We start from the raw sequence: 21,462 nt of genomic DNA on the forward strand, positions 1-21,462 counted from the left end.
AATTAATATATATTGATAGCAACTTCTTAAATGGGGAATGTGTACAAAGGGACACAGATGATGCCCCCGTTAGCATATAACGTTATAAAGGGACCATAACTCAAGAACTGTAAAAGTGAAGCTGCCAAAAATTGAACTTAAACTGAGTTTAGAGGTTATAAGCATTATATACACATTTCATTAAATTTAGTTAAGACAAACTTGGGTTAAGAGAACAGAAACTAAAAAATTCTTCAATTTTTCCACTTCTAAAGGGGCATAACCCTAGAATGGTAATCAAAGTGCTCGTAATCACTGAATGGTAAAGATTGCTTTAATTTATTAGTTGGTAGTAAAGTGAATATTGCATTGTATATTGTATATAGCACTGATTTAAGTTGATTCAACTACTATTCTGGACAAAGAAAGATAACTCCAATTTTCAAATTAGATTTCATAAAGCATTGGTTTCAGGTGATTCAACAACCATTCTGGACAAAGAAAGACAACTCAAATTTATTGTCTTGAAACTACAAAAATGCTTGTTTTTGGCCCCTTTTTTGCCCTTTATTCCTAGACTGTTTGTCTCATAACCCTTATAATATATCCCAACCTTCTACTTATGGTATTAAACATTGTGGTACAATTTCAGAACAATTGAAATACTTATACACAACTTATTGTCCAGACACTAGATTATGCTTGTTTTGGGCCCCTAATTCCTAAACCTTAGGGACCATAACCCCCAAAATCAATCCCAAGCTTCCTTTTGTGGTTATAAACATTGTGTTAACTTAAAAATTCTATTGATTTCTATTTACTTATACTAAAGTTATTATCCGGAAACCATTCGGACAATACGACGACTTGATGCCAATATACAACTGCAAATTTTTTTGCGGTTGTATAAAAAGTCTTTTATTGCACAGTTTTGCACAATAGATTTTTAAGATCATGAAATTTGTTTTGTGTCAGAAACCTATATTATGTCAAACAAGAGGCTGTCACAACGACAGCAAACCGGATTTATTAACATTTATTTGTGTCCTGGCAATATCACAAGAACCATAACTGTTGAACGGTGAAAGTGAAAATCGTCAATATCAAATTTGACCTGCATTTTGTCATCAGTATCAACATATTAAAATTTGAAAGAGCTTAGGTTGAATGGTTCATGAGTAAATGCAACAACATGAATGGAAACGCCATTTTTTGATCTTTCAAGAACCATAACTCCTGAACGGTAAAAGTCAAAATCGACATTATTAAACTTGACCTCCATTTTGTCACCAGTAACAACATATTAAAATTTGAAAAGCTTTGGTTGAACAGTTCATGCGTAAATGCACGGACACGACTGGAAACTCCATTTTTCAATCTTTCAAGAACCACAACTCCTGAACGGTAAAAGTCAAAATCGTCATTCTTGAACTTGACCTTAATTTTGTTGTCAGTAACAACATATTAAAATTTTAAAAGCTTTGGATGAACGGTTCATGAGTAAAAAATGCACGGACAACATTTGGTTGCCGCCCGCCCGACCGCCCGTCGTACATCCCCAAATCAATAACCGACATTTTTGTCACAAAAAATCCGGTTAAAAAGTTATCAAAATCTAAATACAGGCAGTATCAAGCTTGAATATTGTTTTTAGGGATCAACCTCTGCGGTAGTATCAGGCTGCTCTCAGCGAAGCATTTTATCTCCACCATGGATAGATGATTACTTCCATTAGCGCACCTTACAAGACTGCCAACACGTTCAGGCGACTTGATTACCGGTATGTGTAGTTCTCTGTTCACAAAACACCTCATTTTCATATCCAAGGTACAAGGAGGGAACCGAGTGCTGTAGATCGTATAAAAGTGCCAGATTGGCAGGGCCGTAACTACATTGAGGCAAATGAGGCAAATGCCTCATGTAAAAAATTTCAAAAAAAAAAATTAAACAAAAGGTTGTTTTCATATTAAATTGTTTTCACGGAAAGTTTCTCGCAAGAAACAATTTCTCTTCACTCTCTGGTGTATACCCTGGATTTTTTTTTCGTTATCCATGTTTCTATTTTCCTTTTAGTTTTCGGAGTTGATGGTTTATTGTTTGTACTTCTGTGTTCCGGGTTTGTCTTTTGTTCATTTATTGTCCTACTTTATGACTATAGTCTGAGCGTTGATATTCATTTGTAAACGTGGTTTTGCAATGTTGCATGTCCACCGATGTCCAGAATTGTGCGAGAAATATATTTTAAGAACATACGATGCTACTCAGTGGACACAAACAAAATTGTCCTTTCTGCATGGATAATTGAAATTGATATCAAAGAATACAGTTTGTTTTATTGTAAATAAAACTAGATAGCTGACATGGTTTGAATTAAAGTAAGGACACATATTTCCCGGTATCAAATATTTTGAAGGAAAAAAAACAAGGTATTGCCATATATGACCTTTTACATCAAGTTGAAAGGTTAAACTTGCATTAAGTCGTGTTGAGACCCTTTAACAGATAATAAAGGAGTATGGGGATATAATCGCACACAAAGTCAATGCATAGAAAAAATAGTGACAAATGATCAATGGTCAAAGTTTGTGTTCCTGCTCTTCATCTTGATAGTTGCCGGATGGTCTTCAACAATACTTTTGAAGAATCATTAATACCGTAAAAGATCGTAAAACAAGGTGAAGATGGTCCCTATTTTGGACTTAAGCAGTACTAGTACTTAACGTATAATACTGCAATGTCACTATATTTAAATCTAGTCATACTGAAAAAATCACCAAAGTCTAATCACAATACAAGACAAGAACAGACAGACAGATACGGTATTGATAATTATGAGAATTACGATTTTTGCTTTATCCTACATATCGGTCTTTTAATGTTGTCTCTAATACCTAAAAGTCTTAAATTACAACGAATCTTTGTTTTTGCTTTGGGACCTGATTGTCGAAAAAAATATCTAAAAATTAATTAAGCCGTTTTAATGCAAGAAAGAGTCTGGGAAACGCTCAGAATGCACGATTTTGCGTTATTTTTCTCAGAGCTTCTGGGGCCGCTGACCACTCACCCAAAATTTTGCCTCACTATTAAAAGAGGCTAGTTACGGCCCTGATTGGGAGTAACATGCAGATCAGATTGATCACATATTTGGCGTTTTATTTCTAATTTAAAATCGATTTTGTCATCTGGTTTAAGTCTTGTAACATCTCTGATGATACAAAACTATTTCATCCAAGGAAAGCATAATATCACGAGAATTTAGATGTAGCATCACCCTGTCGCAAATCAAATCTCTGCGAAACTTCAACAATACTTTTTTCCCCGACCGCTCGCATGCATATTGAGTGCTCCGAGGCGGAACATTGACATTCAGTGTATTTTTTTCACACAATATCATGCTTTCTCCTTTTGCTACTAGTAGGATTAAACTTTACAGGACTTCTACAACTATTCATTATCCATCTTATTAAACATCTTATCCGAATGGTTTGGGTTACGTTTATAAAAAGTCAACAAAAATATAACTTATTAAAAGAAAATACTAAAAAGAATTAAAAATCAATTCTTCAGAGAACAATTGAAGGTCTTTCCACCTCGATAATAAGAATGAAATTTAAAAATCGATGTTAGAAAATGTCACTCCTTGTTGATGTAATTTGGTTCTTCAAATTGATATAAAAAAATAAGATTAATAGGTATATATGCAGAAGACTTAATTGTTTTATTATGAACAGAAACTCATTTTTAGCAAAGGTCAAAATCTAGAACGTCAAATTGACCTTTAACCTTGACCTCAATTTCTAGGTCATAGGTCAGTGATCTCAAATCAAAAGACTCCAGGTCAATCATTTGTATGGTTGTGGAGAAAAACTGATTTGAAATACATAAGGGGAGAAAACTCCTATAAGGGTTAACCAAAACACTTCGACTGAAATAGGTTGAAGTTGCGCCTTTTTGTAAACAGTAATTTGGCAAACAAATCATACCATTAACTGTAACAGTTTCTTTTGAACAACGATAACAAGCAAAATTCAAAATTTAGAACATGACCTTGACCTTTGACCTTGACCTCAATTTCCTTCAAATGGACCAAGGACTTCATATCAATAGACTGTAGGCCTCTACGACTTAAAACGTATGAATTTATCCAACAAATCGCTTATCTTAAATTTTCAAAGTGAAATAACTCCCATAAGATGTCTTCCGATCACTCAAGTCAAAATAAACCAAATCATTCTCAAGAGTAGACAAACCATTTGGTGAAAACAGTTTGCTAAAATCTTTTACGGTTTTAGAGATATAGCGATAACAAGAAAAAGGGGACGCGGGGAGATAACTCCTATAAGAATAAGTGTTCGGTCACACAAGGTGAGTTTTGAAACCCCCATTACTGTACAACACCATTGGCAAAAAAATCCATTCGATATGTTGTAAGACAAAAAAGCATCTCAGATGGAGAAGAAGAAAAAAAAAAAAAAAAAAAAAAAAAAAAAAAAAAAAATCAGAAGAAGAAAAACAAAAAAGTGGAAAGACCTAACATATATAATCAAATCACACTAAAACAAACTCAAAATTAATTCACTTATCAAAGAAAATGTACATAATCACATCGAAGCTATCATTCAATTCTTTCGAACATTTCTTTGTTGAAATCAAACAGTTTAATTTTGGATCCCGATTTGGACCAAATTCAAAACTGGGCCCATAATCAAAAATCTAATTACATTTTTTTTTAATTCTGAGCATATCAAGGAACCCCAAAACCATTTTTTTTAATAAAATCAAACTTTATTTAATTTGAACCTTTTGGACTGTAATGAAGACCAATTTGAAAACTGGATCAAAATTAGGAATCTAAATACAGTTAGATTCGGCCAGAGACATATATACATATGTGTATATATGTCTCTGATTCGGCATATCAAAGCGGTCCTACTAAAAAGCGCCCGGGAATAAAAAAGCGCCCGGGGAAAAGAAAAAGCGCCCGGAGAAGAAAATTATAATATAATAATATTTTATAACAATATTTTTTTTCCTGAAAAAAATAATCATTGCTTGTTTTTTCCTTAATATAAATGGGGATATGTACGATGCTACATCTTAAGTGACTGTGTTGTTGCACTTTTACATTTTGATTTGAAAATGATATATAAGTAAGTAAATAAATATAAATAATAGTATTTACAAGAATCATGAACGATATTGTCCTCGATTAAAACGTATATTTTGTTATTTAAAAATAATCAGTGCCCGAGGTGTTATATTTTCGCAACTGCATGCATGGTGAACACTTTTTTATGCAGATACTGATACAGATTTATTATATCTTTTTTATATATATACTTCATGAGTATAAAACTTAAACTGTTTCAATGGATTTGCTTATCAGGGTTTTAATGCTAAGTTTTAAATTTAAACCAAACTCCTGCTCTTTGTCCCCTTGTTTTAACTACGGTACAGTGGCGGATCCAGGGGGGGGGGGGGGGTTCCGGGGGTGCGCACCCCCCGTTTATTTTTGCCGATCAATGCATTTGTATCGGGACATATGTTTTGCACCCCCCCCCCCTTTGCCCTGGGTTAGCACCCCCCCTTTCGAAAATTCCTGCATCCGCCCCTGCGGTACATGTATAGTACTGCTTTATTTGCTGATTTATTATGTGTAACTCTTTTAATTTTGTTTAAATTAATATTTTTCAGTGAAATTTAAGTTGTTTTTTACATTTTTCATTTTGATATCGTTTTTGAAAAACATGTCTTACATTTTATAAATCTTCCGCATAAACTGTGATCCAGTATTGTCTGTCTCTCGAAACAGTATTCATATATTATTGTTAAAATTGAAACATTCATACTTGTTTTTGTGCTTTATTACAAATGTCTATTATCTGAATTTGCAAAATACTTGTCTAAAATTTAAAAAAAAAACAATGTTCATAACTTATTTCATCGACACAAAATTGTCTCGTGCCAATAAAATATTTTTCATATTTTCCCCGGGCGCCTTTTCTTTTCCCCAGGCGGTATATTTTCTTCCCCGGGCGCTTTTTCTTTTCCCCGGGCGCTTTTTCTTCACCCGGGCGCATTTTAATAGGACCCTATCAAAGAACCCCAATAATTCAATTTTTGTTGAAATCAAAGAGTTTTATTTGGGATTCTTTTGGCCACTAAACTGTTGGGACAATCAAACCAAACCTTCCTTTTATGGTATTAAACCTCGGTTTAAATCTCATAGATTTCTATTTACTTATAAATACTAAAGTTATTATCAAGAAATCATCCGCCTAAGGATGAAGACTTGATACCAATATGACAATTTTTTTAAAAATTTTTGTGGTCATTTAAAAACTGCAATATTTCATTAAAATAACCTATTTAGTGGTAGTTTGTCTAAAAATTTCAGAGGTGATAGATATGGATTTCATGAACAATATAACCCAGTGTCAGATTTACTCTTAAAGCTTTATTTTTTTTTTTTTTTTTTTAGATATAAGCCAAAAACTGCATCCTCATGTTCTAGTTTTAGCCATGGTGGTCATGTTTGTTGATTGATCAAAACTTTGGATACAATTTTTAAACAAGATTCCCTAAGGAACATTTATATAAATTATAAGGTATTTGGCCCAGTAGTTTCAGAGGAGAAGATTTTTTGAAATAGTTTATGACGACAGAAAATGGACGCCAAGTGGATGGCATAGGTTCACATGGGGCCCTTTGAACCAAAGTGGGCTAAAAAGGAATAATCTTACTGGAGTCCTAGTTTTCCTACACATGACTCAACTACAAAGAACTATTTCTAATTGATATGAGTTCTCAAGAGGTTTATAGTTTTATTATGTACATCTGCCATATAGTCATTTTTTATAAAATTTACTGTTTGCAAAAGTATGAATAATTCTAAATAATAAGGACAGAAATCCCAAGCCGTATTGGTTACAACCTTTTCGAACTTTTGGTCCTTGGTGCTATTCATCTTGTTTTGGCTTTCAATTTTTTTTCGTGCAAGTGCCACTGGTATGTCTTGTGTGGAAGAAATGCACGTCTGGCGTATTAAATTTCAATCCTAGTACTCTTTGTTAGCTATCATTCGTGTGTAACTCTGTCCTATATTTTCTCCCATTTGTTTGTATTGTAGTCCTGTCATGTAGTGTTGTCATTTTAATGTTATATTCAACATTGCCATTAAAGCAGGAGGTTTGGCATGCCACAAAACCAGGTTCAACCCACTATTTTTTTTCTTAAAATGTCCTGAACCAAGTCAGGAAAATGGCCATTTTTATATTAGTGTGTTTCTGTGTGTGTTACATTTTAATGTAGTGTTTCTGTTGTGTCGTAGTTCTCTTATATTTGATGCCTTTCTCTCAGTTTTAGTTCGTAACCCAGATTTAGGTTTTTTTTTCAAGCGATTTATGAATTTCGAACAGCGGTATACTACTGTTGCTTTTATTCTATAGCTTCATATTTTATTGAAGAAAGTAGACATAATTGATACCACATACATATACTATCATGAAAATTGAGGTAAAAGTAAAACTAGAAAACTTATGATACTGCACAGTTTTAGTGTGAGGCACATAATCAAATAATTAATTCTGATACAAACACCTCAATACATTTGTATATCTAATAGGGTCAAGTTTTATAAAATCTTTAGGCGACTACCATATTGTTAGGCAATAAGGAAAGCCATTTCATAAAGGGTGATCAATGAGTAATTTAGGACAAAGGAAATCAATTTGCAATAGCATCTAGAACAAATTTTCAAAATTCTCAAAATTTGTGATTAAAATTTCTAAAACTTATACAAACTTTTAACTTAAAACTTGACACTAGAAATCGGTTTGAATAGCATTTTAAATCTTTAAAACAATTATTGTTGCAATGCAACCAAACAAAAATGCTTTTCAAAGTTTGAGATTGATTGAAGCAAAAACTTTACTTAAATACAAATAAGTTCTTTTGGAAACCCACATCTTAAAATATATAGTTATGACCACTTAATTGTATAACCATGTATTATTATTTTTTTTAACATCAGTTTTGGGCCAATTTTTCCCTAATTTTAATATGACAGTTTTTAGCATAATCACCAGTCCTAATCCATGTTTGACTTTAGGGATTCAATATAAACGTTAGCACCTTTAGTCGCAGATTGTAACCCAAGTTTTCCAAAAAATCGTTGTGTTTTAATACACTTCATTATGTGTTGACTTTGAAGCCTATACTTTCATCAAGAAATTTGTTTACCTAGCAGTTAGGCTTTTGAAATGACTATTTTAAAACCAAATTGTAAACTTTGTGATATTTCATGATGAAATTGAAATCCAGGCCAAATTTTGCAGAAATGAGAAAATTGTCCTTTGAAACTGGGAATCAATTTACCATAGTAATCAATTTTTATTGCAATACTATCACAGAAGTACATTTTGTGATTTTTTTTATTTAGACAAGAAAAAAATAGTCTAATTACAATTCTCCAACCTAAAAAATAAAGGAACAAAAAACCACAAAAAAAACCATATTAGCACAAAAAAGGTGTTTCTCAAAATTGTGATTAATAAATAATATCAAAGTACTCCCAAAACTTATGGCCTGATTTTTATAAAAAATAATATGCACATCAATGTTTAACATGTAACCAGATGCTTCGCAGGGTGCAGCTTTATACTTCCGCAGAGGTCGAACCCTGAACAATTGAGACAAGTATGGACACAACATTCAAGCTTTGTACAGCTCTGAATTTTAATTGTGATTAAATAGTTGACACAGCAAAGGTTTTTGAGTATGCTCTACCATGAACCTCCCTTTTTTGTTTGTAAAGAAGCAAACGGCTGGTACTGTGATTTTTCAGAGGAAGGAGTTTGAACAGCCAGCATGAAGGGTTGTCGTATCTAGGTCTAATAGGTCAATTTCAAAATGCAACACATTACAGTCATAATAAATGAATTAGTAACATCATGTGCACCATTTAAGAGTTTGAAAGTGTTTTAAAGTTAAGGAAATATATTAACTGCATGATAATTTGATACAAGAGGCTGTCACAATGACAGCAAACCGGATTTATTAATATTTATTTGTGTCCTGGCAATATCACAAGAACCATTACTGATGAATGGTGAAAGTGAAAATCGTCAATATCAAATTTGACCTCCATTTTGTCATCAGTATCAACATCTTAAAATTTGAAAAGCTTAGATTGAATGGTTCATGAGTAAATGCAACAACGTGAATGGAAACGCCATTTTTTGATCTTTCAAGAACCATAACTCCTGAACGGTAAAATTCAAAATCGTCATTATTGAACTTGACCTCTAATTTGCCATCAGTAACAACATATAAAAATTTCAAAAGCTTTGGTTGAATGGTTCATGAGAAAATGCATGGACACGACTGGAAACACCATTTTTCAATCTTTCAAGAACCATAACTCCTGAACGGTAAAAGTCTAAATCGTCATTATTGAACTTGACCTCTATTTTGTCATCAGTAACAACATATTAAAATTTGGGAGCTTTGGTAAAACAGTTCATTTGTAAATGCACGGACACGACTGGAAACACCATTTTTCAATCTTTCAAGAACCATAACTCCTGAACTGTAAAAGTCAAAATCGTCATTATTGAACTTGACCTCCATTTTGTCATCAGTAACAACATAATAAAATTTTGGAAGCTTAGGTAGAACAGTTCATGCGTAAATGCAGGGACACGACTGGAAACTCCACTTTTCAATCTTTCAAAACCATAACTCCTGAACGGTAAAAGTCAAAATCGCCATTATTGAACTTGACCTCCATTTTGTCATCAGTAACAACTTATTAAAATTTGGGAAGCTTAGGTAGAACAGTTCATGCGTAAATGCACGGACACGACTGGAAACTCCATTTTTCAATCTTTCAAGAACCATAACTCCTTAATGGTAAAAGTCAAAATCGCCATTATTGAACTTGACCTTCATTTAGTTGTCAGTAACAACATATTATAATTTTAAAAGCTTTGGTTGAATGGTTCATGCGTAAATGCACGGACAACATTTGATTGCCGCCCGCCCGCCGTACATCCCCAAATCAATAACCAACATTTTTGTCACAAAAATCCGGTTAAAAATTCATTAATCTGAAGAAGTCAATATACACATGTGCAAACAAATTTTATTGGATTTAGAGCATGGGTTTGTTCACAAAGCGAAAGAAGCATGTCATATTAGAATTGGTGATAATGACAGTGTCAATCATACTAGTATTGTTTCAATACTCAATTACCTAATCAAAATGCTTTAAAAAAAAAAAGCCAGCACATCAACACACCTAAATGACATACATTCTTGAACTGCTCCAAAAATATACTCATTTTCTCACAATTTATATGTGTATTTTGTGCTAATACATGAGATACATTCTTGAACTGCTCCAAAAATATATTCATTTTCTCACAATTTATATGTGTATTATGTGCTAATACATGAGAAAACTATATTTCAGTGTGAATACAGTTAGTTGTAGTAGCTAACCAGTCGTGTTGTTAGGGAGGCTGGTGCCTAAGGAAAGATTTAGAACAAGTTCCAAACTTTCCAAAAATTTGAAGAAAAATTCTTTTTATTTACTGAAATCTGAAATGAGAATATTTTTACCCCCCACCTCCTGCCGCCCCCACCCCCATTGACAGCTACACATCTCAAGACAATCATTATTTCTTAATACATAATTTTCAATCAATGTAAGGGAGGTAATCAAGTAATCAAAAATATATATTAAACAGTGTTCTTTAAATATTTATTGGATTACCTCCCCTTCACTGCTTTTAAATTGTCTAAATTGTCCTTTAACCAGAAAAACCCATGTTTTCCTCCTTTTTTGCCCTTAATTGCTTAATGATTTGAGCCATAACCCCCCATTACCATCCTTTTGTAGTATGGAAACTTGTGGTATAATTTCAGAGAGATTTATATACTTTAACACAAGTTATTGTCTGAAAACTACAAAAATTATTATTCTGGCCCCTTTTTTTGGCCCCACACTTATAGAAACCCCCCTTGAAGTAAGAACCCCAAAACTCAATTCCAGCCTTTCCTTTCTAGTAAGAAACCTTGTAATATAATTTCAGAGAGACAAGTTATTGTCTGTACAAAATGCTTCTTTATGGCCCCTAATTTCTTAATATTCAGGGATAATCACCCCAAACTGAATCCAAGCCTTCCCTTTGTTATATGGAACCTTGTGGTACAATGTCAGAGAGATCCATACAATTATACATATGTTATTGTCCCAAAACTACAAAAATCCTTTTTTTTGGCCCAATATTCCTAGACTGTTTGCCCCATAACTTTTAAAATAAATCCCAACCTTCTACTTAATGGTATTAAACATTGTGGTACAATTTCAGAGCAATTGAAACACATAATTATACACAACTTATTGGCCTGAAACTAGATAAATGCTTGTTTTGGTCCCCTTTGAGCCCCTAATTCCTAAACCCTTGGGACCATAACCCCAAAACTCAATCCCAACCTTCCTTTTGTGGTTATAAACATTGTGTTAAAATTTTATTGATTTCTATTCACTGATACTAAAGTTATCATCCAGAAACCGTCCTTTTTCGGACGAAGCTGACGACGCTGACAACATTATACCAATATACGACCAAATTTTTTAAAAATTTTGCGTTTGTATAAAAACCAGAGCAAAATTTATTGGCTTCCTTCCATATCTTCCGGAGTTTTTGAGTTTACAAACATTGTTGATAGATGGACAAATTGAAAAGTATAGGGCACAAACATCCTTCTGCAGGGACTTTATTACACAGTACAAGAATTTAAAGCAAATTACAATATAAGCATCCCAATCATAAAAACCTAAATAAAAAATGTATTAAAATATATCAGAACTAATTGGAGTAAAACCCTCTATAAAAATATCAACATCTTTCATCCGATTAAATCTGTTATATCTGATCTACTTCTATAATGGATTCTCTGGCTTGTCCTACACCAATCCATTTAACTGAAAAAAAATAAAAATAAATAAAAAACAAACACATCATACATATACAATTCTGAAAATTATTTTCAAGTTCTTAAAATTTCTCGTATATTTCAAATATTTAGTGGCATTTTTCTAGATTTTGCATTGACCACTTTCAAAATTGAACCATGGTTGACAATCTCAGACATGGTTCCTGTCACTTACCATGGTTGAATGGGTGTTTGCAACTTATGCAAACATTTGATAGATATATATTCAACCTAAGCCTACAAACAAAATACAATAAGTGTTACTATAACAATCGTCATTTAAAACAGGTAAAATTGTCGGTACATTTAACCATTATTTATTACTTTTTAATTAAGAAACAAAAAAAATAAACATCTGTGCCACAAGCGCATGATATGCATGTTGTCTTGTGTGCGAAGTTTTTTGCAATAATCATAAATAGTTTCTGAGATAAAATGCCACATGTGAAATCCCCTCTTTTTTTTTCCTTTTTTTTTTTTTTACAAAAAACTCAAAATAATTTTTTTAATCATCCCCAAAAAGTATACAGATATTTAGATTAATATAACTCAGAAACTCAGAAGTGTGTCAAGTTTTAAGCATGTGAACTCTCTCTCGGACAGATGGACAGGACATATTTGTATACCATAATATATCCAGTCAAAATTTTAACAGGCCTATAAAAATTACGGGTGTATTTGCAAAATGGTGTTATAGAAAAAATAATTATTGAAAGATATAAATGTGGAATCATGCCCTTGCTTGCATATCATATAAAGTTTAATATAATGGGACATAACTGAATAACAGTAAAAGTCAGGTTATCCAAATTTGTACTTGATCTGATTTTGTCTTAAGGGCATACGATACAATTACAGGGGAGGTAATGACGTTGCTAACATAAAATGTTATTTTCGAGATGTCAAACTGTGACATATCGGCAAAAGATGCATTTTTCGACTGATTTTTATCATTCAAACTGATTTAATTTGAAAACCAGTGCATGCACCCCTATTTTTTAAAATTACATTTTGTTTCATTTTGCAGGAATATTATGTGGACCAAATTTTATTAAACTGTAAATAGTGCATTTTTTAAAATTTTGATAAATATACAGCAAAAAATGACGTTTTTTTCTCAATTCATGACCATTTGATAAATATGAGTTATTTCTGAATAAAAAATGCATAAATTTTTAAGATACTTATAAAATACAAAAATTACAAATTATTTAACAAAAAAAAACCAATTTGTGTTTATCTTCAAAAACAAAAAAAGTTATGGCTTTCTTTCGAAAGAGAAAATACGGCAACAAATCCGAATTTTGAGCAAATATACAAAATTTCGACCTTGTTTAACTCAAAAAGTAGCACATGAAGGTATATTTTTTATTACATATTTGATTTAATCAGGTAACAAATAGTCTATATGCAAATTTTCAATAACTTGTAAATACAGGATCAAAACTGTATTGTATGCCCTTAATAACAATTGTGTATAAGTCTCATAACATTTGGTTGGGGCAAACTAAAGTTAGAGAGCTGAATTTTTCCATTTATAAAGAAAGGGGCATAACTCTAGAACAGTTAAAGCTATATACATGTACCACCAAAAATCAAACTGGATCTGTATTTTGTTGTAATAAGCATTTTGTATGAGTTTAATAGCCTTTATAGCTTAAAGTTTTACCCTACATGCATTAGGAAATTAGCTGTAAGGTAAAAAATATCAATAAATTAATATAATCAATACTCAGCGAATGTGAATTAAAATTAAATTTTCTGTGTTTAAAACTAAAATTGTTGTAAATTTAAGTTATGACAAAAACAATTGCGCCAAGAATAATATCCAACAAAAAATCTCTCCCTTTCATTTAGCTACAACTATGACCCGAAAGATTGAAAACAAATTTCGATTTTCAATGCCGGCAACAACCTTTTCTTTGTTTCAATTTCAAAATGAGCAATTTAGATTTATAATATTTTATCCTGTTGGAGAAATCTTACTTTGTACACACAACGGAAAATTATTTTAAAATTAATTTTTGAATTAAAAACTTTTTGTTTTTTATATTTACTGTCTTGTTTATTCAAAACATGTGAGATAGTAATAACATGGATTGTGTTTTATAGTAGATATATAACGTTTTAAAATCAAAAACTTTAATTCATATATTATACCTATGATTTTAATTTCCTTATATCTTAAATATTCAGAAATAATGAATTCACAAACTCGATGAAATAATTCCTATACGTTCGACTTAGTCGGAAAACATAATGGTATAAAGAAGTCCGTCCATGCTTTTATGATCTTTTATGTTTCCGTCTGTAAACAGTAGCGAATGAGTACGTTACGGCAAACTTCTGAAATTGACATCTAGTCTGATATAGTCAAATAATATGCAAGTTAGTCAGTGCCATCCTTCATTTTGTTATTTTCAATAATTTTCCTAATGAGGGACAGAGGACAAAACAGAATTGATTCATTTATATCTTTGCATCGGAACTAAACACATTTTTTTTTTTAAAACAGTTATTGGCATGACACGGGTTATGTTCTTCTCATATATTTTATGATAGTATGATACTAAACCCCTAACAGGAGGGATTGTGCCTGATATTCATATGATGAAGACATAATCTTTCAATCAGTTTAATTGAGGTCTGGAGCTGGCATGTCAGTTAACTGCTAGTAGTCTGTTGTTATTTATGAATTATTGTCATTTTATTTATTTTCTTTTGTTACATCTTTTGACATCGGACTCAGACTTCTCTTGAACTGAATTTTAATGTGCGCATTGTTATGCGTTTACTTTTCTACATTGGCTAGAGGTATAGGGGGAGGGTTGAGATTTCATAAACATGTTTAACCCCGCCACAATTTTGCGCCTGTCCCAAGTCAGGAGCCTCTTAGTAAGTCTTGTATGATTTTTAATTTAAGTTTCTTGTGTATAATTTGGAGTTTAGTATGACGTCCGTTATCATTGTACTAGTATACATATTTTTAGGGGCCAACTGAAGGACATCTACGGGTGCTGGAATTCTCGCTACATTGAAGACCCATTGGTGGCCTTTGGCTGTTGTCTGCTCTATGGTCAGGTTGTTGTCGCTTTGACACATTCCCCATTTCCTTTCTCAATTTTATTTCATAACAAAAGCGGTGTGAAAGGTTATTTTAAACAACTTTCCATTCCGACGGATGGTGTTTCTGAAGGTTAATGTTGTTGTTGCTGATTTTGTTGGGCAACAACATCATAAGATCTGATACTGATACATGTATTTAATCTCTTGTATTACCGGATAATAAAGTAGGTGAATATAGTTGTTATTCTTGAAAATTTAAATGTGGGGTTCAAATGCCAATTTGTGATTTTTTTTCAAAAAGTGCACCAGCAAGGAAAGTTTGTACTATGACTTCAGATGCAATGTTCTGAAGAAAGAAGACAAGCAAATGTTTTGTTAATATTCGGGAAAACACAAAATTGAGGTTGCTATAGTGACAAAACTAAGTCGGTGACCCACAATTTTTTTCATCATATTTTTTCCCTCAAATCACGAAATACCTTCACACAAAATTTTAAGGAAAAATCACTGGTAGAAATGAATAGGCTGTTTGGTCTTTAAACTTTGGTCATACCAAGTTTTTTAAAGATTTGTCAACTCTTTCTATCCTAATTGGTCCGAGACCACAATTGTCGTCCCTTGATTTTCATTGTTCACGAATATAGTGTTGACAGTGGGTTACTTGCCATTAATTTTTATACCCCTTCCAAATTTATTTCTCCATGTTTAATGCCTCAAACTGCAAGAAAGGGGGTGAAATTACACTGTAAAAAAATTTGGGTCCCAAATTTTTAAAGGAAAGTAGTGATTTGGTCCAGCTGAATAACGATAAAAATTAGCACTTCAGAAGCTGTCAAAAGATTTCAAGACGCCCTAAACATAAAATTGTCCATATTTTGAGTTAGAGCAGATGAAGTTTTCTATAATTTTGATATAATTTGTCCTAAAAGTAGTACAACACACTGTAAAAATTTCATTGAGAAAGCGCAGGTGGAATTTTTTTAATTTTCATTTATGTTCTAAAAGAAATGCACTACGAAATAATTGTGGTCTCAGACCAAGAGTATTACAGTCATGGGAATGCACACAATAAGCCATACATTATTTTTTCTTTAATAAAATGATATACTAGTATACTATGAAGTCAAAATGAATCAGAATGACTATGAATTAAGCCAACATCCGAAAATATGATAGAAACATTAAAATTTAATATAACAACACAAATAAAGGGCTGCGCTTTAGCGCATGATACGCCCGTTGCTCTTTTAACTGGTCTTTTATGCTTTAAATGAATTTATATGATCAACTAGAAATATATATACAAATCAAAAGGGATGTTACATTAATATATTCACCAAAGTTTCATAAAATCCCCCTTTTTAAGTATAAAAATTCATTACTTGAGAAAACGTAAAATCTAAAATTTATAAAAATGGAAAGGGAGCTTATGTCAATAGATATAAACAATTTATCAAAGTTGCATAAAATTTTGTGAAAGTGTTAGTTATTGTCCCAAAATTGGAAAATCCCCCATTTTTTAAGCATAAAAATTCATAACACAGAAATGTAAAATCTGAAATTTATAAAAATTGAAAGAGGGCTTACATCAATAGATATAAACAATTCACCAAAGTTTCATGGACATTGGTGAAAGCCTTTTTGAGTTATTGTCCGAAATGTTGAAAATCCCCCTTTTTTTTTTATGAATAAAGCCCCATAAATCCAAAACTTAAAATCTGAAATTTATAAAAATTGAAAGGGAGCTTACATCAATAGATATAAACAATTCAACAAAGTTTTATGGACATTGGTGAAAGCCTTTTTGAGTTATTGTCTGAAGTGTTGAAAATCCCCCTTTTTTTTATGAATAAAGCCCCATAAATTCAAAACTTAAAATCTAAAATTAAAAAAAAACGAAAGGGAGCTTACTTCAATAGATATAAACAATTCACTTAAGTTTCATGGACAGTGGTGAAAGCCTTTTTGAGTTATTGTCCGAAGTGTTGAAAATCCCCCTTTTTTTTTATGAATAAAGCCCCATAAATCCAAAACTTAAAATCAGATATTTATTAAAATTGAAAGGGAGCTTACATCAATAGATATAAACAATTCACCAAAGTTTCATGGACATGGACGGACAGACGGATGGACAACGGTATACCATAATACGTCCCGTATAAAGACGACGGGCGTATAAAAATGCAAAAAGTCTAAGCAAGATTTGAACCTTATCTTCAAAAAAGTCTATGATTAGTAGTTCTATGCTCTACTGATGGAGCCACAGCAACGCTTGGTTATACAGTCTTATTTAGGAGCTTTATCAGTACATTTTAGCGATGTTACAATTTTTTTTATTAAAAGTTGTTTTTTATGTAATAAGGACACACCATGACACCAAACCAATTTCATTTTTGAGGGAAAAAGTAGTATAAATTACAACAGTCACAAAAAACATAACTTTTTTTTTGGTTTGAAATGTCCTTCTGGGGGGATTCCCTGTTTTCCCCACCTAAAATCACCATAAATTCCGCATATTGGACTTTCATCCTCTTTGAGGGTTAAATTAACTATTTATCACACATATCATAATATATGTAAATCAAGATATTGATCAAAAAGCATTTTTATTTTTTGTTTTTATAGTAAATTCTATTCTGTGGGCACTTTTTGAAATTCACGGTGGGTATGGTTGTCCTGCGAGAGAACGTTCTGTGTTGGTGATTTGGTCCTGTCAGGTGCTGGTGGGTCCTGTCAGGTGCTGGTGGGTTTGTTTACATTGTATCAGAACGGCAATAAAAAGACTGTTTTGTTGCTTAATTTTTCTCTGATGCGTCATAAGTACCATGCAAAGTATATTACAACAATATTATATTGCAAAAGTCGTGCAAGTTCGTTAAACGGAATTGTCCTGACGCTGTGCTGGTGATAAGAAAAACGGTCCTGGTTCTGTGCTCCTATGTCCTAGTTCTGTGCCTTTATATTTTAGTTAAAAGTGTCATACATTCAAGATCATTGATGCTGTACTGTTATTGACTAATTAACTATTGTCTGTTTTCTTGAAATTGACATTGTTGTGAATCTGTTTCTGTTATTATGAGAGAAAAAACACCCCTGTTTTTTTTGTTTTTTTTGTTTTTTTTTAAATTAACTGTAATCTTATTTATTGGCCTGTTAATGGAACCCTTCTTGCCCCCTTTTAAGATAAGAAAATATGTTTACAATTTTCGGGATTACGATCATTTTGCAAGGTCGTCAAAATACGTTGTAATTTATACAATACTTATATAAAGTAGATGATGTGGTATGTTTGTTGTCAATGGACAAAGGAGTAGGTCTGGTAAGTGCCTCAATTTTCAAGTTCATCTAACGAAAGATTTTAGACACTTTCTAAACACTTAAGTGTCTATTTCAATTGATTCAATTAGTTAATGGGGAAGATTTTAACCTAATAAGTCATTTAAAACGCCCCGATTCAAGCTTAAATATGAAAAATCTATCAAATATGCCAAAAATCATCACTTTTCAGATGGTTTTTGTCAAAAATGAAAGTGGCCGCATCCGTGTTCATCCTCAACCTTTATATATATTATGTATTATCATCAAATACAACTTACATTCCAATATTATGAATGAACACTAATGCGGCCACTTTCATTTCAGACGGAAACCGTCTAAAATTTAACTAAAATGCTACAATTGTGAAGACAGTAATTTAGCATGACTTAATGATGCTAGTACCCGATATATGTGCATTGTTTTGTCAAACACAGCCCATATTTATGTAGCAGAAGCATTCTACTTTGCAATAAATATCTAAACGATTACATTTTCATAATTTTCTAAAACTGCTATATTTTGAGGCCAAAAAGGGGTCTTACTGAACCTACTCCTTTCCATAAGAAACCAAAGGAAGTATGTGTTAACAACCATACGTCATCGTACGATCTTCAACAATAACCCATAAAATAAAAATGTTTAGTGCTGACTATAAGAATGACAATAGTATTGCGGGTTTGTTTGTTTGGTTTTTTTTGGGGGGAATGGGGGATAAGTTAGAGCGAGGTTACAGTGAAAGTTTTAAGCTTGGAATAGTTTCCCGTAAGATTTAAAAGTTGTATTTTAAAAGAAAAATGTATCTTATAGCTGTTAAGAACCACTTGCTGTATCTGTAAGATTTTTTCATCATAATTTTTTTTTCTGAACATATCCGGTATTTTTTTTTCGAAAGTTCGATAGAACACAAAAAAAAATCACTATTTTATGAAAGGGCAGACTAGAATATGTCAATTTCAAAAATTAAAATACCTCGTAGCTTCATACTACCAATTGAGTATAAAACAAGTATATAAGTTTAAAAAAGAAATTCTTAGATTAAACACCTACATTGGTCACAACAGTTTAAAACAATACAAATCTACACACACTCAAAACTGGCTTAATTTCAACTAGTTATCAACCCGAATCGCTATAAGATCATATATAAGCTCACCTGTGTCGAGGGGTCGTGTGAGGTTCATGTATTGTCTTGGCGTCCGCAATTGAAAGAGGCTCTCAAGAGCCTGAATCGCTCACCTGGCAAACAATGCCTTTGGCCATGTTTTTTGACGAAATAGAAAATAAAACACAAACTTTATTTTCTACACCCTACTGATCATTCAAATGAAGTTTGGTTGAATTTGGATGAGTAGTTTTAGAGAAGAAATTTTTTTAAAGTTAGCAAATATGATGAACAAATTGTGAAAAATTGTCATTAAAGGACAATAACCCCTCAAGGGGTCAATTGACAATTTTGGTCATATAAAACTTATTTGTAGATCTTACTTTGCTGATCATTTTTGCTGTTTACAGTTTATCTTTATCTATAATAATATTCAATATAATGACCAAAAACTGCAAAATTTCCTTAAAATTACCAATTAAGTGGCAGCAACCCAACAATGGGTTGTTTGATTCATCTGAAAATTTCAGGGCTGATAGATCTTGACCTAATGAACATTTTTACCCCATGTCAGATTTGATTTAAATGCTATAGTTTTTGAGATATAAGCCAAAAACTGCATTTGACCCCTATGTTCTATTTTAAGTAACGGCGGCCATGTTTTTTGACGTATCAAAAATCGAAGCACAAATTTTGTGCAGGATAATCTAAGGAACAATCATGCTAAGTTTCATCCAAATCCATTCAGTAGTTTCAGAGGAGAAGATGTTTGAAAAATTGTTAACGACGACAGACGCCAAGTGATGAGAAAAGCAATTTAGCTCACATTTCCTTTTAGGAAAGATGAGCTAAAAACTGCAAAATTTCCGTAAAATTACCAATTCAGGGGAGGCAACCTAGCAACGTGTCGTCCGATCCATCTGAATATTTCAGGGCAGATAGATTTTGACCTGATAAACAATTCAACTACAGTCAGATTTGATCTTAATGCTTTGGTTTTTGACGTTTTACCCCTATGTTCTACTTTTAGCCGTGGCAGCCATCTTGTTTGGATGGCCGGGTCACCGGACACATTTTTTAAACTAGATACCCAAAAGATGATTGTGGCCAAGTTTGGATTAATTTGGCCCAGTAATTTCAGAGAAGATTTTTGTAAAAGATTACTAAGATTTATGAAAAATGGTTAAAAATTGACTATAAAGGGCAATAACTCCTAAAGGGGTCAACTGACCATTTCGGTCATGTTGACTTATTTGTAAATCTAACTTTGCTGAACATTATTGCTATTTTCAGTTTATCTCTATCTATAATAATATTCAAGATTTTTTGGCCAAAAAGGGGTCTTACTGAACCTACTCCTTTCCATAAGAAACCAAAGGAAGTATGTGTTAACAACCATACGTCATCGTACGATCTTCAACAATAACCCATAAAATAAAAATGTTTAGTGCTGACTATAAGAATGACAATAGTATTGCGGGTTTGTTTGTTTGGTTTTTTTTGGGGGGAATGGGGGATAAGTTAGAGCGAGGTTACAGTGAAAGTTTTAAGCTTGGAATAGTTTCCCGTAAGATTTAAAAGTTGTATTTTAAAAGAAAAATGTATCTTATAGCTGTTAAGAACCACTTGCTGTATCTGTAAGATTTTTTCATCATAATTTTTTTTTCTGAACATATCCGGTATTTTTTTTTCGAAAGTTCGATAGAACACAAAAAAAAATCACTATTTTATGAAAGGGCAGACTAGAATATGTCAATTTCAAAAATTAAAATACCTCGTAGCTTCATACTACCAATTGAGTATAAAACAAGTATATAAGTTTAAAAAAGAAATTCTTAGATTAAACACCTACATTGGTCACAACAGTTTAAAACAATACAAATCTACACACACTCAAAACTGGCTTAATTTCAACTAGTTATCAACCCGAATCGCTATAAGATCATATATAAGCTCACCTGTGTCGAGGGGTCGTGTGAGGTTCATGTATTGTC

At 32.3% G+C, this 21,462-nt stretch overlaps 1 protein-coding gene across 1 annotated transcript in view; it reads right to left on the minus strand.

Moving 5' to 3' along the window:
• Positions 1 to 7,402: 7,402 nt before the first annotated feature.
• Positions 7,403 to 21,462, minus strand: part of LOC139514222 (adenylosuccinate synthetase isozyme 1-like) — a 118,525-nt gene continuing 104,465 nt past the window's right edge. The window contains exon 13 of the mRNA XM_071303073.1: positions 7,403 to 11,971. Within this exon, the coding sequence (XP_071159174.1) occupies positions 11,913 to 11,971 (59 nt within the window). The 3' untranslated portion in view covers positions 7,403 to 11,912. The remainder of the gene's footprint in view (positions 11,972 to 21,462) is intronic.

The sequence above is a fragment of the Mytilus edulis genome, chromosome 3 (genome assembly GCF_963676685.1).
Source record: "Mytilus edulis chromosome 3, xbMytEdul2.2, whole genome shotgun sequence".
NCBI lineage: Eukaryota > Metazoa > Mollusca > Bivalvia > Mytilida > Mytilidae > Mytilus > Mytilus edulis.